The sequence below is a fragment of the Dendrobium catenatum genome, unplaced genomic scaffold (assembly GCF_001605985.2).
Source record: "Dendrobium catenatum unplaced genomic scaffold, ASM160598v2 fragScaff_scaffold_1608, whole genome shotgun sequence".
Classification (NCBI taxonomy): domain Eukaryota; kingdom Viridiplantae; phylum Streptophyta; class Magnoliopsida; order Asparagales; family Orchidaceae; genus Dendrobium; species Dendrobium catenatum.
Window position 1 is genome coordinate 5997596 of NW_021320070.1, and position 26904 is coordinate 6024499.

The 26904-nt window shown below is 36.1% G+C and overlaps 1 protein-coding gene and 1 pseudogene across 14 annotated transcripts in view; one reads left to right on the forward strand and one right to left on the reverse strand.

The window, feature by feature from the left end:
- The first annotated feature begins 8285 nt into the window (after positions 1-8285).
- Positions 8286-26904, forward strand: part of LOC110093480 (protein NPGR2) — a 39378-nt gene continuing 20759 nt past the window's right edge. For 13 of the 14 annotated variants that reach the window (XR_003703101.1, XR_003703107.1, XR_003703100.1 and 10 more), the window contains exons 1-5: positions 8588-9012; positions 9649-9880; positions 19782-20031; positions 24086-25302; positions 25570-25720. Coding sequence is in view for 1 of the 14 variants with exons in the window: in XM_028700929.1 (XP_028556762.1) it covers positions 9650-9880; positions 19782-20031; positions 24086-25302; positions 25570-25720 (1849 nt within the window). In the remaining 13 variants the exon portion in view is untranslated. The other variant, XR_003703104.1, reaches the window with a different exon arrangement.
- Positions 23738-23890, reverse strand: LOC114581230 (annotated as a pseudogene).

Here is a 26904-nt window from a genome sequence, read left to right on the forward strand (position 1 = left end):
CACTACAGGTAAATCTCCATTTTTTGGGCGTTTTAGGTAACAAGCGAAATTCTAATCGGATTGGGCAGATATATTAAACTGTACAGTCATTGGATTCTTACGACGAGGTACTTGAAATTTCCATGATGTCATTAAATTTTCAAATACGGTGGATCATCCACGAATTTTATTTTTGTGAGTAGATTACCTAACGATATATTTGGAAAGCTGAGCTAATGGAAGATATATAGCTGCAGATAATTAAAATATGTCACATCACCACCAGTTAGGTGCTTCATCTGCTTATCGCTTAATTGTTTTTTCTGAGTGTCGCCTTGTTTTTTCCTTCTGTAAACGCCAAAGATAATGAACTTCATTCATTTGCAATTACAATTTTCTGCATCACTACTTTTCTCCAGTTGTTGGGAGCCATTGATCCATGTTTTTGGCCTTAATAATTTGTACAATTATGTTAAATTCATTTCTCCTCTTGATTATGATGCCGTATCATTTTTTATAAAGAAGTTACGTATGATTTTTCTATCAGTTTTGCGTTTGTAATAATTAGAAGTAACTTGTTATTGATAAAGCTACTGTTACAGATACCAAATATACACATTGCAAGACTCAAGCCTCAACTATACCGGACCTGCTCCATCAAGCCGGACCTGCTCCACTCGCTTGATTCCCAATCATAGCTTCAGAACAATTAGGCTACGTTTGGGACGGTTTTCTTACTGCTTCTTAAAGTATTTTTTTTAGTACAAAAATTTTATTTTTTGAACTAGAAAGTTGTTTTAAGAAGCACTAAAAAAATTGTCCCAAATGAAACCTTAATCTCAGTAGTTTATCTATAATAACCTTGTTCTTCTTATAACTGTTATATGTATTCATGTCTAGGTTCTGGATGTATTTATAGTAGTGGTATACTGCTACAGGAAAGTATGGAATACATGAATATTTTTACTTCTAAGCTCTGCTCTTCTTTATCTTCTTCCTATGAATCCTATACATGAAAAGCCTGTATTTCTCTGCTTCTTCATGGTATTAAAGCATTCATGCTTTACAGCCTTTCATCCTTGTTTCTAAACTAATTTTTGTTTGAACCTGGTATTCGATATGGCATCATCTGATGCTTCTTCGGCTATTTCAATGGCCAAAAATCTTACCCGTATCTTGTTCATCTATCATGTTCCACACCTTCATCACAATCTATTATCCGTTCAAAAACTCACCTCTAATAACAATTGTTCTATCTTGTTCCATCCTCATGATTATCTAATCAAGGATTTGACGAAAAATCAGCTTCTTCTTCAAGGTTGCAGCCGTAATGGTTTATATCCAATTGTAGCAACTATCTTTTCTCCACGGCTCCAACTACTCTTGTTTCATCTCTTCATACCACAGATCTTTAGCATAACCGGCTTGGTCATCCACACTCTTCAGTGTTTTCTTCACTTGTTCACCAGTACCCATATATTAAATGTTCTCCACATGTCTCTTAGTACTTGCTTTTTAAAAGAAAAATATCATAGAAAACATTTTCATGTATCCAAGTCTAACTTCTAATTCATCATTTAACAGTTATCATTATTATGTTCTCTTTGTGGATGAATTTTTTAAAATTTTTTGGATTTATCCAATGATTCACAAATCTAAAACAATTCATAAGTTTCAACATTTCAAGCTTATGGTAGAAAAACGATTTAAAACACTTATAATTACTCTTCAAATGGATGGTGGTGGTGATTATCTTAATAAAAGTTTTAAATTCTATCTACTAAATAATGACATCACCCATCAAATAAGTTGTCCATATACACCTCAACAAATTGGGACAGGAGAATATAAACATCGTCATATTCTTGAAATTACAGGAACGTTACTTCTTTATGCTAATCTACCATATAAACTTTGGATATATGCGGTTTTAGCATCTATTTATTTAATCAACTGTATTCCCTCTACCAACACTCACCATAAATCCTCTTATCAACTTTGACACATAAAATCGCATTCTTATCGACATTTTTGGGTATTTGGCTGCCAATGTTATCCCCTTCTTCCTTCACATTCTAGACAAAAATTAGCACCCACAACCCTTATAGCTATCTTCTTGGGCTATGCTACTCCCATCAAAGGATACTACTGTTATAATCCCATAAATGATAAAGTTTATATCTCTATTAATGTATTGTTTCATGAGCATATCTTTCCATTTTACTTCACCTTCTTTCTCTCTGTTAGACCCTCCTACACCACCTCTAACATTAGTTCATGTATCTTCTACATTATATGCTCCTCCCACTACCCGACCTTCAACTCCAGCTCCAGTAATTATCTCCACTTCCCCTAAATCATCCTCAACATCACTTCCCGCTAAATCTACTAGAAAATCTTCTCCAAATAATTATCTTCAGTTCAACCAACCTACTCACCCATCTCATCCAATGCTCACCTGACACAAGACCGGTCATCTTAAACCAAGACAAATATTCTCCCTACTTCATTCTACCTTCAATGATCCCACCTATTATAGCTCTACTATTAAGTCATCACACTGGCGCTAAGCAATGTCAGAAGAATTCCAAGGCTTACAAATACAAGGCACTTGGGACATAGTTCCTTTTTCATCTGACAAATATGTACTTGTTTGTAAATGGATTTTTAAAACAAAATTTCTTCATGATGGTTCGGTGGCTCGATACAAAGTTTGTTTAGTTGCTCGTGGTTATCAACAGGAGTATGGTTTAGGCTTCACTAAAACCTTTAGCCTAGTGGCTAACATGCAAACAATTCACAGTTTTATTCTTCTTTCTAAACATCGTAAATGTACGATCAATCAGTTAAATGTTTCAAATGTTTTTTACATGACAAATTATCTGAAACAATCGCTTGGATTTAAATACCCCAAATTTTCATCTTTTGTTTATTGTTTAAACAAAGCTATTAATGATTTATAGCAAGCACCAAGATAGTGGTTTTCCACTTTTACTGATCACTTGCTCTCTTGGGGATTTAAATCCAACAATGCTAATCCTTCATTATTTATTTATTCCATAAAAAAAATAACTTATCTTCCTCTTAATTTACGTTGATGGAATTCTGCTCATGGGAAATAATTCTTCTCTTATTGGATCTCTGCTATCTACTATCTAACAAAAATATCAGCTCAAGGACATGGGTTCTCCATCCACATTTCTCGGTTTACAAGTTTCATTATTTCTACTAGTTTGCTGCTTCATCAAACTAACTATGCATCAACTATCTTATAACGTGCAACCATGACAGATTGTAAACCAATTGCTAATCATTCTTCCAACAAACAACAAATTCATTCTGATGTGAGTTCCTTATTTTTTGATCCATCTCTTTATCACCATTTGGTTGGATCTCTTTAATACTTGGCTATAACACATCTTGATCTATCATTTGCTGTCAATCATGAGTATCAATACATGCATGCCCCTCAAAATCATGGTATGTCAAAGGCACATTGGATCTTGGTTTTCCAATCACTATTAGGGGTGGAACCGGCCTTGATTCTTGGGGGGGATTTATAAATAACACATCTACACAATATATTTAATTCTTCTAGGGGTCAACCACCTAAAGATAATAGTATTTTTTTTTAAGAGGGGCAATTGCCTAAAAACTCCTATAATAAAGAGTAAAAAAAGGATGGAGGGGAACAAATTACCTAATATATATTAAATAAACAATTTTTTTAATTTTTGTAGGAGGGGGGAGGGGAGGCAATTGCCCTCCCTAGGGGCTAGGTGGTTCACTGTATACTCTTTGTAATACTCAAGCCTCAAGTTTACCAGACCTGTTGCACTCGCCTGACTCACTGTCATAGCTACAGAACACTTAATGATGTAGTAGATCGTCGGAAGACTCGATCTGCAAGAAGGATTTCGATTTTCCCAATCCAGGGAAGAAGAAGAAGAAAGCTTCAAAAGCTTCAAAGTGTATATTATATCATTCAATGACCTCCATTCTTTACAATAGCCAACTATTTAAAAAGGAAAATAGAACTATCTAGACTAAGGAAAGTAAACTAGTCTCTAAGCGTAATATAAGCTAAGATGTTCCTACATCATTCTCCCCTTGCTTTAAAAGAACTCGACTCCGTCGAGGCGCATCATCGGGAGATGGACATCATAATGAACCCTCCAGGGTCAAAAATTTTGCGTCTTCGATGCATGTCTACAAGCTCATTCCTTAGATTCATGAATTCCTTGGACCTTCCACAATTTTCCATACCTCCATAGGTAGAAATCAGAAGTTGACCAGCTCTTGCATTCCTTGATCCTAAACGTTGGACATGGAGTACGACAACCTGGACATCTTGAAGTCTGTTAGAATTGATTGCTTCAGTAATGAATAATACCTTGTGCATATTTGAAATAAGGATGTTCGGAGTATCTTCCAGATCATCAACTCCAAGTAACACAGTCCGGCCCTTAAACTGGTTGAGTAGTTCAACAACTTTAGCTTCGATCTCTGGAAGATCTTGTATATATTGAAGCTGCCTCTCGTGAACCCCAACAGGAAGTATTTTAATGCTAACTGGGCATCCATAATACTCGATTCCAACATAACCCTTCTTAGATTGATAAAAGAGGCCTATCATTCGGGTACAACATGAAAGAAAATGCCTTTTTCTCAAGAATGTTGGCAAGATCATAAGATGATAGCCATGAACCCAAACAAAGTCTTCTTCAGGGTTGATCACTTCCATGACCTTATCGGCAAAAATCTTGTTAACAGAAACATAAGCTTGCCATAGCGAGCGATCAAAGCGACCACCAAGGTCAGGAGAAAAAGGTAGCATATAGTGAAATAGAGGCCATAGCTGCTGCTTGCAGGAACCATGATAGAATCTGCTAAAGAGTTCAGGGGGCAGAAGTGTGGGGAAGCACTTGAAGGTCTCAAGAAGGGTTTGTGAAACATCATCTTGGTCCTTTGAATCAATCTCCTCTCTAAGACAGCCAATATACACAACTTCAACGTCTTCCCCAAGACCATCTTTGAGCTGAAGTAGCAAAGAATCCTCGTCCCAGCTAAAGTTCCAGCCACTGTTATCCGAGCTGCGATGAGCTCGAAGAGGGAGCTGATTGTGATGGAGCGGTTTCTGAACATTCCACTCCTCATTATGAGCATCCTCAATCTCCTCCGGTGACACCTGCTTCAAGTGATTACCGGAGCTGGACGTGACGAGGCGAGTGCCGATCGCAGAATCGGGTTGGATGTTGGATTTAAGGTTAAGGGCACGTGGGATTGAAATTTTGGGCAGAAGATGCGTGAGATGGGAATGGGGTTTGGGTCGCGAGGAGGTGTCTAGATCAACGATGGAGTCAGAATAGGAACAAGCTGTGACACGGGACACTGGGCGTGAGGGCAAATCTTATTTGGACATGGCGAATCGCTCTCCCTCGTTGTTATGCTCTCCCTCGTCAACGACAGACTGATTACAGGATGGAGAACTGGGATTGGCTTGCGAGAGATCATGCTCCACACCTGGAGCGAGATCGCGAGAGCAGAGTGGGTTCTCTGTCTGCTGCCGCCGGAGATCTAATCCCTCTTCCGCGGCGTCAATCTCGGCGTCAGGGCCGATCGCGAGTTGCAGCAACAAAGAATCCAGAGCTGGCGGTGAAGGACTTGTAGGAGGATCAGATGGTCCGGACGAAGGGAGATGCGTCGGATCACGGGAGGTAGCTGAGGCGGTAGCGAAGTCGGGTCGAGAGACCGTCTTGGACGCAAGCTGCGGAAGCGACGTCGCATTGTGGTTCTGCGCGGTCCACGGGCATGAGAGCATCATTGAGCTGGATTGAGGAAAAGCAGAGGGGAAGCTCTGTCGGTACGGCCCGTAATGGCGGATTGGGTTGACTGCCGGGTATGAGAATGTCCTCAGGCAGGTTTGGGAGTTCTGGCATACTGAAGACTTGTTCGATCGAACAATTAGCAATGTGTGTGGGTTTCTTTCGGGAAGAAAATGTCTCTAACGCTGCCTACGGTGGAGACGACGGCTTGGCCGATGGGACAACGTTGGGAACCTTGACGACCTCCAGCAGCATTTTCTGTCCCGGTGGATTCCGCAATGGTCGTGGGATTTTGCGGAGTGGAAGGAGTTGCGGGAGGTGTGGAGAGGGAGGATGCGCCTGCAGCGACGGTATAAATTTGTTGGAACGGCTTCAGCTCATTGCTCTGGCTGTGATCAGCGACCTGTTGCATCTTGCGTGGACGGGAGGAGTTGGGAGACGGACGGTGTTGGAATGGAGGGGGATCGCCCCATCGCAACAGATACTCTGGCGGTGGGTCACGCCATCGCAGAGGGAGTTCGACGGGGCGTAGTCATCAATGACGGTGGGAGTATGACGAGACTGATGGCGTCTACGTGAAGTGGACGAGGAGATCGAAGAAGAAGAATGCCTCGGTATGTTTGCAGACGACATTCGCATCTTCCTTATTGACCGAAGGGTTTCGCGAATCCGATCAAGGTTTCTGTCTATCTGATTGAGCGATTTCTTCAACTGAGCTTGGTAGAAGGCGATCCGGCTTTCAGCATCGTCGACAGCCCACCTTCCTTGACGTCGATCGTCATCGACCGCCAATCTTGTTTTGCGGCTTCGATCGTCGTCGGCAGCCGACCTTCTTCCGCAGTCCATCGATCTTCACAAGCTCCAAGCTCTGATACCAACTGATGTAGTGGATCATCGGAAGACTCGATCTGCAAGAAGGATTTCGGTTTTCCCAATCCAGGGAAGAAGAAGAAGAAAGCTTTAAAAGCTTCAAAGTGTATATTATATCATTCAATGACCTCCATTCTTTACAATAGCCAACTATTTAAAGAGGAAAATGGAACTATCTAGACTAAGGAAAGTAAAGTAGTCTCTAAGCGTAATATAAGCTAAGATGTTCCTACATCACTTAATCTCAACAATTTTTTCTATAATAACCTTATTCTTCTTACAACCGTTAGATGTATTAATGCCTTGGTTATGGATGCACTTATAATAGTGATATACTACTACATGAAAGTATTGAATAAATGAATATTTTTACTTCTAAGCTATGATCTTCTTCATCTCTTTGTTGTTTCATTTTTGTTCATATCAATTTTCATTGGCTATATACCTAATGATTGAGATTACATAGAAGCCGATGTCTTCTTTAGAACTAAGATCGACATAAATGTGTGGAGAGTAAAATAAATTTAGTCATCTTAAAAAGCTATAATGAGTTCTCATGATATATATTAAAGCATTTTATCCTTCACTAAAAGGCTAAAATTTTGAATTATTCTATTATATTTCGATAAGATCGTTGAAAAATTACGAACTTATTATAAGTAATATTGAAGTGATGGAAATGATCATTGTCTTTCAATAGTATGTATTTGCTCTTTTGCTAAAATTAAGTACAATATGTGGGTTCAACAAAATTACTTCTATTAGGTGCTCATCTATTAAAGGGCTACTTATAAAAAGAATAGTGTAAGACATGTTTTTTTTTTTTTTTAATAATTATATTTTAGTTAGTGCAACTAAAAAAATAGTTTGTTAATTAGGAGTTGACTTATAAACAAACTAGGTAAAATTTGAGAGATGTTTCAATGTTAGACATATATAACTTAACATATATATATAACACTAACACCATATTAAAAAATCAATGTTATCTCATATTTTTTTATATTACCTTTTAAAGGAGTTATACACACATAACATCTCAAACATTTATATTTATAATACTAACATCTTTGTCATTTTTTCAATATCAAACTCATTTACTTGTATGTGCCATAACGAATTCGTTAATAATTTATTGATAATAAAAAATATATATTAAATTTTTATTGTGAATTTTGATATTTGAGTGCTAATTAAAAAAATTAAATAATAAAATTTTAACTTTATAAATAATTAATATTTAAATATAATGTATATATAATTGCCAATATTTTTTAATCAATTTAATTAATTTTTATCTTCCACTTCTCTCTTCATCAAATACATATAAGTAACAATAAGATTTGATAACGTTTTTTTATATTAATGACATTAATGAAAGCTATTTTTAAACATTTTTAAGTGTCTGACATCAATGCCAAAGTTTTATATTCATTGCTGTTGTTGTATAATTATTTTTTTTTCATAATTATCTACATTGAATTTATTAGCATTTTTTATGTTGATAGTTGCCATTATAAATGAAATGTTTAATGGCAATTTATGTATGTTATTTTTTTTTTCTTCTTTAATTTTTTTTTTTCACTCGACCGAAAGAGATTTCTTCAACGAAAGGAAGCAGCAAATTCCTTACTTGCACTATAATTTTCAATATCAACTCTCTCATTGTCTGTAGCTTTTTCTCTCGCTTTCTCCATCTGATTTCTCGATCGTAGTTCGTTTTCAGACTTTGGTCAAATACAGGTATCCACTCGATTATTCCTCTAAAAATCAGGATTTTCCCCTTAGAATCTTCAAGCAGGAGGTATTGCAGGGGATCATGTAAACGAAAGACTTCTTTTGACTTGGTAAATTTCTTCCGTAAGTCATGGTTCTGGGTTTGAACGGCCGTCTTAATGCGAAAGAAGGTACGACAATTAATACCCCGCACTTTGTTGTCTGGTTGTCTTCTCGTTCTTTCTTTATGGTGGATGTGGATCCTCTCCATATATTATCGTAGTCGGACGGCTCAATTTTCACCATGCCAGTCGCTTATTCCACTTTGGGCGGCTGCTGGGATTGAATATGCCTTTTCGTTTTTTGTTTTTCTGAAGCACGGTGATTTAGGGAGAATTAGGAGGTTCTTTGTCCATGGAGGGTTGGTGAGGGGCGCTTGATTTATTGGCCCGATAAGAGGTAGATGAGGTTCAAAGGGGAATTTTTATCCGTGGGGTGATATTTGGTGGAATAAGTGAGTTTTCTTCTTCCTTATAGCAGGCATCCAAGGTTAGGGTTTCCAAGGACGTGAAAATCCATAACTGGGCAGAGCTTGGAAGACGCGACTAATTGTTTTATGGAGGTATAAAAAGATATGATACTTTTTTTCTGAAAATAAAGTGGAAGTTTAATGTTTTAAATGTTCTGGATTTGAATGATACATTTGTATTAACCTCTGTGGAGCGGTTCGCATTTGCATAGGTTTGGTTGGTTCCGCCAAGAGAGTGCCAGTTTGAGTTGAATTTAGCGGGTTTCTGGCATGACTTTGGCTGCTTGTTAGTCACGACATTTTTGCTTGTCATGTATTAAAGCTGTAATTTAATTGTTATATTCATCAATTTTGTTTAGTTTTTAAGTTTCAATGCTTTATTTGTGCTGAATTGTTGGAGCTTACTTTGCTAAGAAATAAGTTTTTTTTTTATTTTTTTTTTTAACACTTTGCTACGTGCTATTTGATCGATTTTCTTTTAATTAAGTAGGATTCTTTGATATGGGATGTGAGTTCACGCAACATTTTTTATTCTAATCTTACTTGGATTCTTCTAAGTTTAATTGTATTGGCGATTTGTTTTATGACTTTGGTTAGATTTTGATGAGATGAAATGTCTTTGTTACATGGTTAGATCACCTCAGTCATGGTTTTTCCTGTTTCTCTTTCTTGCCAGATCTTTTATTTATTTAAATTTTCTGAAGGGTGTTTTCTGTTTTCTCAAATTAGAATGAAGGATAAAAAATGGATCAAGGCACTGAGGATCTTTTCTAAATTTGATCCCCGTGAAAAAATGAAGTGCTTGAATCCTGGGATGCATCTTAAAGATGAAATGGTTACTATAGATTTTTCAGCGAGTGAACAATCTTCACGAATTGATGATGGTGAGAGGAGATCTGAAACTAGTAACATTGAAGAGGCCGAGTCTTCCCTTCGTGAAGGTGGTTGCCTCAACTATGAGGTCAGTCTCTCTCATGTTGTTTTTTGTTCTTTAAAGTCATGTCAGCCTGTTCGAAAACTTGTATTGATGTTTATTGCGTACAATAAACGCACAATAGACACATGATGCATGCTATGTGCTTGGTTAAATTAATTTGAATGTGTACGCTTGTATATTTGGAATATGATAATTGTTATTTGTGCATTTGGTGTGCTCCAAATTATTTAAAGGTAGGCTACTAGCTGAAGAAACTCAGTTGCATATCATGGCTATAAATATATAATAACGCCTATTATTTGTAGACAATTGCAGGCCTAAAGAGTATACCTTGTGAACAAAGCTAACTGTGGATATGATGAGGGATTCACAAGACATAATACCTGCATTGTAATTTGATTATTTTTGTGAAATGAATGTATGACCTCTAGGTTTTAGCTAATCTAACCTTTGCTTATATGATTATCCTCACATTATTCAACAAATATGAACATCAATCAAGTACCTAACCACTTAGAGCACATAACCACTACTTCATAATTAAAGCTAGGATTTCCTTAAAATATGATAACGTATTGATGAAAATGAAAAGAAATAAAAAAATTTAGATTGTTGAATCTGGAACAGCTACTTTTGAAGTAACATAAAGAAAATCAACTTGTAGAGGGGTTTATAGCCAATCATTTTCCTTTTTGAAATAGAATAGATACTTCATTGGCCTATATTATGATGAATTGGATATGATGTATTTGATCCATGCATCATATTATGGAAAATGGACATAAATATTCTCTTGCTCATACTTTTAGTATAGAGTAAATACACTGGGCAAGATCATAAGCATTTTGTACCTATATTAACTTCTAGTTTACTTGAACATGCTTGGGATAAACTGATAAAGTAAAATAGTTATCTTATAGAAGTTACCATTATAACATTTCATATGTTACCTACATCATCATCATCATCATCATCATTATTATATGATGTATCTTAATTATTTGTGTTCAACTGTATGTATCCTCATTCTCATGTTATTTCTACTTATGTTGCTTGGGGTGCAAAACCTTTTCTATACTAAACAATTTGCACGAGTTCTATCCATGTTACTTTTAAATGCGTATTTTGGAAACTCATCCTTGTGAAAATTATAAGCCACATTTTTTTTAATGAAGGTGAATGTATTGCTAAGATTCTCATGACTTGTTTCTTGTTGTCAAGTAGTTAGTCTTTCTACAAAATAGTGGTATCCAAGCTTGGAAACATTATGTTGGCTTTTGAATTAATTATTCTTATGTTGATTGTAAATATACTTTTCTAATAGCTTTGTTGGCTCCTTATAGTGCTAGTAAAGCTTTGTTGTAAAAATATGAAGTGAATGAAAGAATACTAATTGAGGCTAGAGGTTTTGTGAAGGCGCTAAGGTCCGTAATGATTTGAGGTTGATGTGCTCGTCTTTTTCACATATGATTCTAACTTGTTAAATAACATAATAGTGTCATTATAATTAGGAACTTATGTGGCTTAGAAGTACCATTTGCAACATATTCAACACAAAATTTTAGACTATCAAAAAATACCATCAAAACAACATTGTAACTGAGAGTCTGAGACTAGCTATTTGAAAATACTATTTCACAAAGTAGGTTTTCTTAATGCTAGAAGATATTCAAATTTGTCTTTAGATATAAGTAAAAACCAATTCATTCATAATTTCATATGCACAAGTTGTTATGAATGTAATAAGATAATGTTGAAAGGGATTAAAAAAAAAAAATCCTTATTACTCTTGTCCTGCTCAAAACTCAAGGATTCCTGGTCCTACATGCCCTTCCTCTCTTGGTTGAATCTGTGGAAAGCTTATAAGGATTATTTTAATGTGTATTATTGTCATTTTGTTTTGTTTGTTTTCTAGTTAGGAAATTATCTAATGCTGGAATTCTGTTTCCCAATTTGGAATATTTTAATTAACAGAAAAAAAAAATCACTGTTTGGCTGTGATTTTCTAATGTAAATTACCTTGTTTGCCTAATAATTTACTGCTCGCCTCCTTACTAGAGTAGGTGTTTTAATTATACCTAGCCATTCAGCTAAGTTTAATTGAAATAAAATGAAATTGTATGTTCTCTTCCTCCTCTTCTTATGTATGAATTTCACATTGCATGAAATTGTTTGTGGAGGCACGATGGATGACAACCACGGAAATCTCTTACTAGGACGGGTAGGGATGAGGAGAAGAATGGTTCTTTAATAACTCCAAACATCTATTAATCCCACTGAATCTTTTGATAATTTTCTCTTCAAATTGCCATGTGTAAGTTAAATAATAAGAAATTTCAACGTTCTCAATCCCCATGTTTATTTAAGGATGAGGAAATATAGGGCATCTTTTTGGGACCGTAAGAAGACTAGAGTCAACCGATTCTACCTATTTATCTTGGGACAAAATGGTGTTTTTATTTCATCTTGGCTCATCAACTCAATGGAGGAACATATTGTCTTAATATATTTGGTGCATACCATTTCAAAGGCCATTTAGAACTAGGTCAAGTTCACATATTTGGATATTGAAAATTCTACGAAATTATGTGATCTAAGAGACCAAGTTTAGGATCTCAAACAAGGAAGCATTGCACTCATCAATTATTATATTTGCCCTCGACAAAATTTAGCAAAAGATGAACATGTTTGAATCAATTGATTGGGGCAACGAATGTGCTGGAAAATACATGATGTTGGTGGATAAAACTTGGACCTATGAATTCCTTGCTAGCCTTAACAAAGACCTTGTTGAAATTCATCGGAAGATATTAGGAATCTGACTATTATCACAAATTGAAGAAGTTTTTGCTGAAGCATGCATAGAAGAAACTCAAAGAACCTTTCAAAGGTAAGGATTGTTTCTCAGGGACCACAAACAAAATTAGGGGTTTGATCATTTCTATAACTTTATGAATACAAAAAAGGGTAATTTATTATGTGATTTTTGAAAAAAAATTTGTGTGAAATAAATTTGGAAATTGCCTGTTAAACCAACTAGTTGTGACAAATCCAAACAAATTGGGAACACACGCAATGATGCCCATGCCTATTAGACCAACACCAAGAACTCCATTTAAACATTTTGAAATTATTAAGCGCTAAAAACCTGAATAAAGAGCACCTTAGATGTCTCGAATTAAGAGCACCTTTGATGTCTCTACAAACTTCTCATATCTAAAAAAGCTACTAACACATCCTTAATTGCTGATAAAGTTAAGTCTCCTTCAGCTCTATGAAAGATTGTACAAAATTCTTTTTCTTGTACACTCCTATCCCTAGCCAAATCAAAGTAAGAATTTTTTTATGTTTCCTTATCTCTAATAGCTGGAATTGGAACCATCAAAATTAACTCTAAAATTTTCTTGAAATCTATTATTTTTAATTCCTGACCTGATATGTAGCATTTTGTTTCTTATTGATATTTTTAAAGATTGTAGCTGCAAGGTTGTTTTATCAAATGATCATTGCGATTTTGAGATTGAGGAAGAAGATTGTTATGCTAGTGTGCAAAGAGGGCTATACTACTTTAATGAGGACGTCGATGGAGTGAAACAAGCCCATACTGTTAATTGGAAATCTTCCTCTTCTGAGAAAAGATAAAATCATTTTTTGTCACCTTTCAACTTTTTAAATTTCCCATACCAACATTTGTTATGTAAGAATGAGTATGTTCTTTGATATGAAGTCAGTCAATTAGCCAAAAATCAAAGATCTATTTTCCTACAAACTCTCTATAAAGATAGCAAATCTTTTACTCATGCATACAATGATGATTGGGGTACTTCCCATTCTCAAAATATTCACCTCAAACATGGTTAATCACTTTTATAGATGAACATAATTGAATATGTTGGATGTATCTAATTAAACACATATTTGTTGCTAGTAGGTTTTCAAGTACTTTCACAGTTTAGTTAAAATTCAATACTCTTATAGGATTTAAATTCTTCATGTTGATAGAGGCACAAAGTATTTTAATCCAATATTAGAAAGTTACTTAAGGCAAAATGGAATTGTGCATCAAAGTGCCTACTCTAATCGACCCTAACAAATGGCATTGTTAGAAAAAAAAAATGTCTCCTTGAGGTTGATCTATTATGTTCACCACCATTGTTTAAAATTGTGCAATATGAGGCTTGGCTCAGTGTAATTTCAGTGAAAAATGCATTGGGGCTTACATCTCAAGTTTTTTTTTATGAGGCTTGTGTCTCAACTTGATTGAGGCCAGTCTTGAGGCGCGCCTCGCCTCATTAGCATGAGGCTTATGCCTTGCTGTGGAAGCAAACAAGAGGAGAAAATAGAGAACTAGAAAGCAATGTAACAGTAGAAATGCTAAGCAGCAAATTCGTTTTGATAATAAAAAAAGTCTACTAGAACCCAAACTCCTCAGCCGCATATGAGCAGGGAGAGATACTAAGAAAGCCATAACAGAGAAAAAGGTAGAAAATGTCCTATAGTGCTAAAAGTAGTTAAGGAGGTAGTGGGAAAAAGCACTCTAACGGTAAAAGAAGAGATACTTCCCAAGCCTAAACCTGCAGCACACCATAAGCTAAATGATACCACATCAGTTCTCCCCCTCTGTAACAGGGTTCGAGTCCGTCGAATCAATTTCTGTGTCCGCGCCATCTGTAGGATGGAAGGGACTGATATCAGCGACGTTGAAGGTTGATGACGTAAGGACGTCGGAAGGTAGCTCTACGACGTAAGCATTGTCGCTGATCTTGTGTTTGATGGTCACCGGTCCTAGCTTTCTTGGAGCAAGCTTTGAATAAGTGCCGGCTGGGTACCTTTCCTTCCTCATACGCACCATGACTAGATCGCCGACCCCCTTAGTGAGTACATACAGATGATTTTTGCATTGTCGCTAACTATTTCAGCCTTTTGTAGAAATTAAATGTGGGTGAGTAGGGAATTGAGAAAGGAAGAACTCGAAGTTGAACTTAATATTATATGATACTTTTATACAATTCCTATATTTAATATTTGTATTTTTATTATATTTCACTTAATTTATCACTGTCACTTTATGTATTGTGTAATTTTTTGTTCCATATGTATGTCAATTTTTCATTTTATAGTTTAATAGAAAGTTAATATGTTACCCTGTTGACCCCGGGCAGAACAAAAAAATATAAAACAAACAAAAAAAAAATCGCATACTTGTTCGATCGCACATTGTCGCCATCCCGTGCACGTTCGACGTCGCATCTCGCCATACCTTTGCACGTCGTCGCTCGTCATTAAATAGCAGAGAAATGAAGTGTTCGGGTCTGCCGCTCTTTCCTCTTCCTCTCGCGCACTTCTTCGTTGTTTGGCGTTGTTGCTTCGCAGGAGGTATAGAGTTTGCAAGCGTCGCTACTTCGGCTCCTTAGTAGCTGTACGACTACGCCCCCTCTACAACTTTGCCTTCCTGTCAGTGCAGAAATCGCGACATCTTGATCGGAAGCCACAACGTGAGCTCGCCATTGTGAGGGTAACTTTCCACCCTTGGCGTGTTTCTTCGGCCCTTCGGTGTTGTTCGACTTCGCTCATCCGAAGACGTTCCCTTCTTGTCCAACCGGGAGTTATGACAGCTCGATCGGAAGCAACAAAGGAGCTCGCTCGCTGTAAAGGAGATTGCATATGTCGCTTCTCCGGCTTCCTTGTGGCTATTCGACTATTCTCCCTCGTCAACGTTCCATTTCTATAGGATCGGAAGCTACAACATTTTGATCGGAGGTTGCAATGGGAGCTCGCCAAATGAGAGGGTAACTTTCTGTCTTTCCCACGCTTCTTCGGTCGAATCCAATAAACCTGCCGAACTCAAGGGATTTATGCAAAAAGAAGGAAACAAAGGATTCTTTATGCTGCGAGATTTACAGAACATAATCTGCTCAAATCTGGCACAAATCTCATATAAATCTTGCTTTTTTTAAATTAATTATTTTAAATATAATTGATTATTAATAATAATAATTAAGTATATCTAATTATAATTGAATAGTTAGTTATATTTAATCACAATTAATGATGATTAGTTTTAATTAAAATAAATTATAATTATAGTTAATTATAATTTTTGATAATTAACTATAATTATTTAAAATTAATTATAATTAATTGTTTTAATTTAAATTAATTATTATTAATTATAAATGATTAACTGTTAATTATAAATAATTATTTTTAAAATATAGTCCATTATTATTAGAATCAATTTATTTAATTATAATTAATAAAAAAGAAAAGAAAAGAAAATTCCTCTCTTACCTCGGTGTGCGTACATGCTTTTCTCTAGCATGGTGGGAAGGGAACCCAGTGCGACGCTTACGACGAGGTAGGTGTGCGGCCCTTAAACCCAAAATCCTATATTCGACGTTTGTGTCGAGCCAGCAAACCACCCATACATGCTTTTCTCTAGCGTGGTGGGAAGGGAACTTGGTGCAACACCTACGGCTAGGCAGGTAGGCGTGGTGCACGCTTTTCTTAGCCTGGTCGGGATAATCTTAAGTACCCGTATGCGGCTCTGTACCTGCGGGGAAACAAATGCTTCTTTTTTGCAACAGGTACCGAAGCCCCATACACGCCTTTCTTTGACATATTGAGATTGAAGATTTCACGGCCGTGGTGTCCGAGGATACCTACCGTACATGCTTTTCTCTAGCGTGGCGGGAGGCCCAATTTTTTTGTAGTTTTCCTCTAAACGGGGGAGATGTCGGAAGGTTGCCGAAATTTCGGGTGAACGCAAGATCACACTTGAAACTTATTTGGACTCAAATGAACAGTGGACTTGTGAACTTGAAGATGAGCATAACTCAAATTATTGATAATAAAGGCTTGAACTTAATGAAATTGAAATAAAAGCCTAAGCTTGGACTTAAACAAACTAAGCAGAAGACTTGGACACATACATACGTCCTATATTTGAATCAAATGATGAATATATGAATTGAGACTTAAATTGCACAAAGGACTCATAAATTTGGACTGAGCTGAATGTAAAGAACTCGAATTGAATGAACTGAAGGGGACTGTGCTTAAAAGCCATTGAACAAGAATGAACTTTAACAAATGTGAACCACAGTGAGCTCGAACAAACTACAGAGGACATGAAATTGATTTGAACTTGAACTTGATACAAGAGACTTGAACAATCAAAATAAAAGATCCTTTGTTATTCAAACATCACTTTTCTTCATCTAGTTGAGAAAATAGAAGACTTGTGACACTCAACATGGCTCATCTACATGCAAGCAATCATGTCCATTTGTTACAAACACAAGATCAAAATGCATTTAAGTTTATTGAGCCCTACAAGCAGTGGAGGTCAAACTGTATGAAGAAATTACCAATGAGTGGAGTTTACCCAACACTCATTATACACAATGTAACACATTTGAAGCACATACGAGTCCCTACGAGGTCAAATGCACCATACTTGCAAGGGCTACAGATGGTTGCAGAATGCATATGTGTATCATATATGCATTATTGAAAACCTCAATACCAATAATAATTCGCCTGTTGATTGAAGAAGATGACACTGGAGATCAATGGCAGAGGACCCATCGCCGCAAATAAGTTGTGAATGACAAAGGTGGACATAATGCAGATGTAATAGACTCATATGACAATCCCTACAAGATTGAGATGAAAACACTGTCAATTGATAGTGGAAGACCCGTCATTGCAAGCAAGTAGAAAAAACCATCTGAGATTGGTAAAAGGTGAATATGATGCAGGAATAATGATTCTTCTACAAACACTTCCAAGATGTCGTAGTGAATTGACAGTGTTGTACTTATTTGCAAGTTACATCCTGTATAAGTCCGATACACTGTAGACTTTGAAAATAGTTCTTTTCAAGGCAGTGACCACAAATTTCAAGGACCTCCCGGTGAATGCTAAAGGGGAGTCAACATCAAGATGATGAGATGCCTCATGACATCCAGATAATAACGCCACCGGATCTGCAATATCCATGCAAGCGAACAGAAGGCGTTTACAAATATTTCAAAGTACCCCCGTACATGCACTGTAATATGTATGCACATAGGTACACTAAAGAGGTAAATACAATCGCGACCCGCATGGGCCCCGACGAGCGTTTTACAAGTACACACGTGATGTCTAGGGACGCTGCGCGGGTCAATAAGTGAATTCAAGTTCGAACCCGATCCTTCTATGCGGATCAATAGGAGTCGACAGGGTTCGAACCATAAAACAAATATATGGTTGCATCGATCGATATATTTATCTTAATACATTCATATTAGGCCTTCAAGACCTATAACAATGAAAATTCACAAATAAAGGCATAAAGCCTACGAAACTCGATCCTCTGTCGATAGCCATACAGAGTCGACAATATCACTAGGATCAATTCTCAAACAATCTCCTACCATTAAGGACGTTGTATGTGTCCTCTGTCTGACGGTTTTGCTGCCAAATGACACTGCAGGATAAATGGTTATGATCTGGGGTCCTCTGAACCGAGTGGTTTTGTCGCCAAATGGCACCACAAAATACCGGTTATGGCCAGCGCCAATACGCTCCTTAGTGTCATCAAATCCTTGAGATAAGAATCAATATGATATGATCGATAGGGCACAAAGCTTAGTAAGGGTATTTACAATGCGTTAAAACTCCCCCGACGAAAGAAAAGCAACAGCGGGTGGAGGCCGGGGCCGAATTTTTGGAGCCACACATCCTTTAACATATTATTTGGATATTATATAAAAAATCAATTTTAATCTTTATTTGCACTTTACCTTGAGGCTTACGCCTTGCCTCACGAACAAAAAATGCCTCAATACCCAATTGAGCAATTTTAAACCTTGTTCATTGCCAATACACCCAAAATTTTTTGGGGAGATGCTGATCTAATTGCTTGTTATCTCATTAACCAAAAATCTATTAATGTTATTCATTTTAAAACACCAACAAGTGTTTTCTCCAAAGGTTTCTCAAAACCCATATGGTGACGTGCCTATAAAATTCTTTGGATGCTTCTCCTTTGTTCACGATCATGAGCTCAACAGAACAAACTTGATTCAAAAGCTTTCAAATATATCTTCTTGGAGTATGGTGCCAACCAAAAAGGTTATGAATGAAGAAGACTACATATTTTCATATTCCAATAGAAGAGGTACAATATTTATAGTCTAAGTTGAGTCTAGAGTAGAAAAAAAAGGTTAAGAAGAAAATCAGATTGCAATCAACCCAACAAAGAGGGATAAACATGAATGAAATTGGCATAATTGTTTAAAACAAATTTGGGAATGAATGTAACAAATAAACCTATTTCTTACAAGCTAGTAAACATGTAGCAAGGTTCTTGTATGGTAGGCGGATGAATAGCTGTCAGGCTTTTATAGAAGGCTATAGAGGTGCTAGTAGGAGGTGGTAATACAGACGATAATATGGGGAGCAGGTTGCAGTCCTAGTGTGAGCTGGTGAATGGTGGCACGAGTTGGAATTGTGGTGGTTTGTTTGCAGCATTTTCACAGAGTCCCTCAAGTTGTGAATATATATTTATCATTCCTAGTTTGAAAGTAAGGTTCTCAAATTGTGATTAATTAAGAGCTTAGTAAGGGTATTTGCAATTTGAAGTTTTGTTGGAGTATAATTAGCTTGGATGGTTGGTTATTATTATTATTATTATTATTTTTATAAAGTGTCTTTCAATTTTAACATGCTTAGTCCGGCCTTGGTGGACAGGCTTATTAACAATGTTTATAGCCCTTGATTGTGCGGTTCAATTGAATATTAATATTATAGATTAGTATGGCTTTATTCAGAGTGCAATTTGTTCTCAATATATATAAATTTGTTATGAACAAGTTAAGTCTGCTTGTTTTATTAGGCATGCTGAGCTTCTTTTAATATTTTTCAATTTTTGTAGGAGGCAAGAGCCTTGCTTGGAAGGTTGGAGTATCAAAGAGGAAACATAGAAGCCGCACTTCATGTATTTGATGGAATTGATATTGCTGCGGTAACACCTAAAATTAAGATCTCTATTGCTAGAAGAATAGGGCGTCATAAGTCAAAGTTACATTGGGATGCACCACCCATGTCAATACATGCAGTCAGTTTACTTATGGAGGCTATATTTCTTAAAGCAAGGGCACTCCATGACCTTGGCAAATTTGTAGGTAAACCCTAAAATATAATTTTAAAGGCATTTTCTTATGTATTTTTTTTATCTTTTATGATGTCTTCTTCTTTTTATAGTTGTTTGAGCTTACTTAACATACAAATTAATGCCCAATACTTCTCTCTAATTATCATTTTATTCTGCTGGGCTGTTGTAATTAAAGGCATCGTGTTTTGTTTCCTAAAAGAATACTTAGATTTAATAATCTATGGTAGCTTATCTTTTCCTTTGTTAGAGTTGATAAGAAACTTATTTTTTCGATGATCTATTTTAATAACGTTGTGCTTCAATATAGCATTTTCTTAATACATAAGCATCAATAAAGAAGTGCAGATCATCCATCGTACTATTTATCCTGAGCACAATAAACCAATAATAAATTTTCAAATAAAATCTTTGAAAATCTGTTTGAGATCTCCAAGCAAAAATTTTATTTTGGGTAAATTAATTTATTTGTTTGCTGGTTCTATTTGTTTCGAAATTTCTGCTATAATTCAAGGATATTTACAATTTAATTATCAATTGAGCTTAAGCTCTACTATTGTCTGTTTTCATTTAAAGAAAGTTTTTGATGCAATGGGTAACTTGTGACTTATGAATTCTCTATTTACCTTTGCATGAAAGCATATGACACATCATAGTAATTAATTTAGGAATCTTACTTCATAGCATGCCCCCACGTAGTGGGATAAAGGCTTGATATTGTTGTTGTTGTTACTTCATAGCATGTGAACGGATTATTCGAAAGCGGTTGAGTCATGATATAACGAGTGATTATATGCATGAACAATGATATAATTCCAGAAGATTTTTTTCCATTACCTACAATCCCTTAAATGTGCATCTATATCCTTTTTATACATGTTGCAAGTGCTCATTTGGTTGCTTCATAGATAGACACCTTTATTTTGAGAAAGTGTTGATTTTGCTTTCACTCGTTTTGAGTGTAATGGAAATCCTCATTTTTTTAGGGTTTTAATGGTTTTTGTAGAGTTTAAAATCAAACAATGGAATCTAGCAAACTCCTTATTTTTCAAATATGTTTCCTAACATCAAGAAACCAAATATGTTTCCTTACGATAAAGCTATTCAAGGCCAAACTGGCACAGTTCAACAATTCGTATAATTACTGCAACCAATGGAGTCCATTCTCCATGCGATACGTTTGGGTGGTTCTTCCAGCTCCATAATAGAAAAATGTCTCCGCGTGACACTTCCTTATTGGAGATTGAATTCCTCTGGTTCTATAATCCCAAAACTGAACTGTCCTGTACTAGTTAAACAAGATATTTTCCAATACTTATCAACTACATACAAATTCACAATTTTGTGAGGCGAATGCTACACTCTCCCTCTAATGCTTGTAGAAACATTTTCAAAGTTTAACAGTCCAGTAATCAATATTCACACATATCTTTGCTCCCAAAAGTATAATATGCTTAGCAAGCTGATTGCCATAACAAATATGTCAAATAAAGGTGATTATATATTATACATTGATGGGTAAAGATATAAGAGTCTGAAAACTTTGTGTGAGTTTCACCTTTTGAAAGAGATAAACACAAATTTACATTAGTTGTGGAATCAAAATGTGCAATAAAAGATAAAAAATAAGAAGCTTTGTTATAAAAATTTGTTTGGATTTAAAAACTTAAAAATTAGGAAAGTTATAAAAGGGTCCGTAAGGAATCTAAGAAAGCAATAAACGATGAAAAAAATTTAGCTTTTAATGATTTATGTAATAAATTAGATATTAAGGAGGATGAAAGATGTATCTTTAAACTAATCGAACAAAGAGATAGGAGAAGTAAGAATTTAATTCAAGTGAAGTGCATCAAGGATTAAGATAAAAAAGTGCTTTTATTAGAAGAGGATATTTAACAAATGTGGATGCGATATTTTGATAAGTTTTTCGAATATGATTTACTTTAGTGACCCTAACACCTTAAATGAAAATAGAGATTTTTGTTTTTATCTTTGTATTTGTAAAACCAAAGTTTGAGAGACTTCAAAGAAAATGAAGTTTGGAAAAACCATTGGACCTGATGATATTCTAATAGAGGTGTGGAAATGCTTAGGAAATGAAGAAATTTCTAGGTTTGCAAAACTTTTCAATATTATTTTGAAGACTAAAAAGATACCAAAAAAGTTGAGGAGTGTGTTGATTCCTATTTTTAAGAAAAATGTGATGCACAAGATTGCGAATTATAGAAGAATTAAGTTAATGTGCCATACTTTAATATGAGAGAGAGTTATTGAGCATAGCTTACGACATAATACTAGTATTTCACAAAATCAATTTGGATTCATACTGGGTAGGTGTATTATGGAAGATATACATTTATTAAGAGGTTTGATGAAGTGTAGAGATAATAAAGAGGATTCACATATGATATTTATTGAGTTAGAGAAAACATATGATAAAGATCCAAGGAAATTACTCTGGAGAATTTTAGAAAAGAAAAGAGTTAATAATGATTATATTCAAGTCTTTAAAGATATATATGCAGGAGCTTTTACTTGTGTTCAAACACAAGATTGTTTGACCAATTATTTTCCTATTTCATTTGTTACATCAAGGATTAGCTTTAAGCCTATATCTTTTTGCTTTAGTTATGGATGTTCTTACTAGACATTGACAGGAGGATGTCCCATACCTGTTGACGGTGAATGTCGCACTATGGTGCAAAGGTCCCTTTGGAGCCATGGCGCATAGCGCATGGCACGGCGCGCGTCATTTTTAACATGACGCAAACTATATAAGAATTATAAAATAATAAGCATGAATATGAAATATCATTAAAAATGAAAGACAAGCTATCCAAGAGACGAGAATTCACATTTCAAGTCTTCACCCCTTCCTCCTCTCCTATAGAGTCCAATGTCTCCCAATCAAAACATGCACTCATGAAGAAAACTTATACAAAACATGCACTAATGAAGAAGCAAACTAACACTAACAATTATTATTAAAGATGATGAATACAACAATATGCCGAGCTGCTGGGGGTCCAAGGGGGCGCTGCCTCCTGGCGGGGACCTGCGGTACCGAGCATGTACATAGCGGTACTGAGCATTTTTTTTTTAAATTTTAAGAGTTGGACGCTGCTAAACCATGGTTGCTAGTTAAATACTTCAAGTAGCAATCAATAAGAATCTTATCTGTTAAGTTGTAAATTCTTGTAAAAAATATTCATAAGTATAATGAAATTTAAAAACAATTTGGTGCGCTATTTTGCAAGGTGCGTTATGCGCCATGTTTCACATGTGGCGCAAATAACGCACACTATTTTAAACACATGCGTCTAGCCATGAACATGGCGCCGTAGGTGCGACGCGCCGCGCTGTGCGCCATGGCGCGTGCTATTTTGCGCCATTGACAACTATGGGATGCCCCCTTATGTATGTTTTTGTTGATGATGTTTTTATTGTTGATAAGACTAAGGAGGGAGTTGAAAGAAAATTTGAATATTTAAGTGGGAATAATCTAAATTAACACATTTATAATCAGTAGTCTTATTTTTGCTATGACAATAACCAAAAAAACATGGAGAAGTGTTAAGTCTTTCTCTGGAACGAAAAACAACACTATTTCACTTTCTCTTATACAAGCACTCTTGCAATTACAAGCACTTTAGGTTCCACTAAGATTGCATTTTTTTTAATATAACAAAAAAAAAAAAAAAGAATGAAAGGGGAAAAAGCAAGGGCCACGCAAACTCTTGTTCCTCCTATCACAAATTATGATGCCCGCTCTCCCACTTGGGGTGATGGTAAGCCATCCAAAGTGCAATGGAAGTCACTGACTTGGGCATGGGACCTTACTAATGAGCCCTACACCCTGTCCAGGTAAGTACATTTAATTAGGTACTTTATGATGTATTCTGATAGTTGGTGGTAAGGATTTTTTTCTTTGAATACTAATCATCTTTGATAATGATTTGAACTATTTATATCTAATTCACATTAATTTAGTGTGGTTTCAGAATGAGCGCACTGATCTTTGAATTGAATAAATGTTGTAATGATTTTATTTTGCTGAGTTTTTGCAGAAGCAGCACAATCCTGCAGTTTGATACTGGATATTGTAGAATCTGCATCACCAAATGGTTTGCCAGGAATCTTCAGCAAAGGTTGTAGATTGCAGGAGACAATCTGTAAGTCTGTTGAATTACTTCCTGAATTGTGGAAAATGGCTGATAATCCTCATGGAGCCATCTCATCATATCGCCGGGCTCTTCTTGGACGGTGGAACCTCGATCTTGTGGTCATTGCAAAGATACGGAAAGAATTTGCTATTTTTCTTCTTTATGGTGGTTGTGATGCAGGTCCACCTAATCTGCATTCTCAAATGGATGGTTACTTCACGCCTAAGAACAATGTGGAGGAGGCTATCCTTCTTTTAATGATTCTCTTGAGTGATTTCAATGAGAAGAAAGCTGAATGGGATCCATCAATAGTTGAGCACCTTACTTTTGCACTGGCGATCTCGGGTCAGCTAAGACCTCTAGCTAATAAGTTTGAGGAATTGCTTCCTGGTTTTCTGAATAGAAAGGAAAGATATTATCAACTTGCGTTATGTTATCTAGGAGAGGGTGATAGTTTGACTGCCTTAAACCTACTGAAAAAGATTTTCAGTGATAGAGAGGGTCCAAATTGTGTTAAAGATCTCCTACTAGCTTCCAAAATTTGTGGGGAGAGCAGTGCTAATGCAGAAGAAGGTGTATCTTTCTCACGAAGAATGCTTGCTAGTTTGGATGGCAGGTGTGAATCACTTAAAAGTGTTGCCAATTTTTTACTTGGCGTTTCTCTTTCAGCTCAGGCTAGGTCATCTGCTTCTGATTCCGAAAAAGTTGCTAAACAGGACGAGGCACTTGAAGTTCTTGAAAAAGCTGAGAAATTTATGCAAGTAAAAGACTATAGAGTAATATATCACCTCAGCTTAGAAAATGCAGAGCAGAGGAAGTTGGATGTAGCACTCTATTATGCCAAACAGCTGCTGAAATTGGAAGCTGGGTCAAATGTGACGAGTTGGATTCTTGTTGCTCGAATATTATCAGCGCAGAAGAGGTTCATTGATGCTGAGACTATTATTAATGCTGCTCTGGATCAGACAGGAAAATGGAGCCAGGGAGAACTTCTACAGACTAAAGCCAAAATTCAGATTGCACGAGGGCAACTAAAGAAAGCAGTGGAGACGTACACTGATCTTCTTGCTGTCATCCGACTTCGTACTAAAAATTTGGCTGTTGGAATGAAGTGTTCAAAGGTTACATGGCAATCCTTTTCGCATGTTTACATAATTAATCCTTTATTTAGAGTATCAAAGTATTTCTGTCATTGATTAGCAAGATTATCTTTATTTGATGTCCGTAGATCTTGCCAAACCCCTTCATTGTCTTAAGGCATCACTACTTGCTTATTGCATTCATCTCGTGAGATTTACCAGTTGGCTAGTACATCAAATGCCCTTTTCTGATTCTTACATTCAAAGTTGCGTATAGTTTCTTATTTTCTTTTCTTTTTCATTTGACAGATTGCTGAGATAGATAGAAAATTGGAAATGGGAACTTGGTATGATCTGGCTAATGTTTATACAGGCATGTCCCATTGGAGGGATGCTGAGGTTTGCATCTCCAAATTGAAGGCTATTAGTCCTTACTCTGCTTCAGGGTGGTATGCCACAGGTAATTCTGATGCGTACATTTATTTAAATTTTAATTTTCGTTTAACTAATGATTGATGTTAGCAAAAAGGATTTTATTACTGTGGGTTAAAAAATTTTTAGCTTTTAGGGCTCTAGCCTCTCCGCGTTATATTCGGGGAGAGGTTTAATAGATTAAGTTCAGGGAGAAATTTTCGGAAGATAAATTAGATAAAAATAAGACACTGCCCAGAGATTTCACCCTCTTAGCGAGGACTTTAAGATCTGAGTCCTGGTTTCTTATAGGTGCAATCTCCTATAGTTAATTACTTCTCCCAATAATGAGAGAGAACTTTCGATTAAGGCTAGTCGTTTAGTCGTTGAACAAATATGTAGTATCCAACGTATAGTAGCAGCATATTTAGAATTTAAAATTAGAAATTTTATTACCTATCACTTAAAGCCGATGATAGGGGAATGATAAGGAAATCTATCAAGATCCTATGGTTCTGTTATCCCAGGTCATCATGGTTCCTAGTCTACTTAGTCAGAAGAGGTATTCGATCTAATCTGACCGAAGGATCCTTGTCGTTAACCATGGGTTACTTTGTATAAGTGTACTTTATAGACTTGGGGTGACTGTTTGTCTAAGGAACGAATTCAAGTTAACCTTAGTTAATATAGGCTTTATGCCACATCGATTATATCCTATAATTCATTACTCAATGGTAAATAGTCATCGGGGAATATACAGACTTTTAGCCATGACCGAAATAAAGCGGAGTCGTTTAATCAAGTCACTAGGTCAGAGGGTTGCGATCATAATCCTTTACCACATGGGCCTATCCTGGTCAAGCCAAGGGTTATTTGTGGAGCCGTCTGGCCAAACAACCAATTAGATGACCAATCATAACCAAACCAAATAGAGCCATAGCCAAGTTACGAGTTTTGTGAAGCCATCTGGCCAAGCCATCAATTAAAGGACAACTACCACATCCTTACTAGCATAAAATAATTTGAGAATGAATCTGAGCGATGTTCTCGACTTGGCATTTGTTCTTTGTAAGCTAGAGTTATTTTTGAGTTCATTACACTCATCAAATGGGTGCGGAGTTTAAATTTTAAAAATTAATATTTTGATAAACATTGAGTTTTTAGTTTGGTATATCTTTGAGAAATTATCTCTCCGGTTGATATTTATATTCAACGCCGCTATCATCAGAGCGA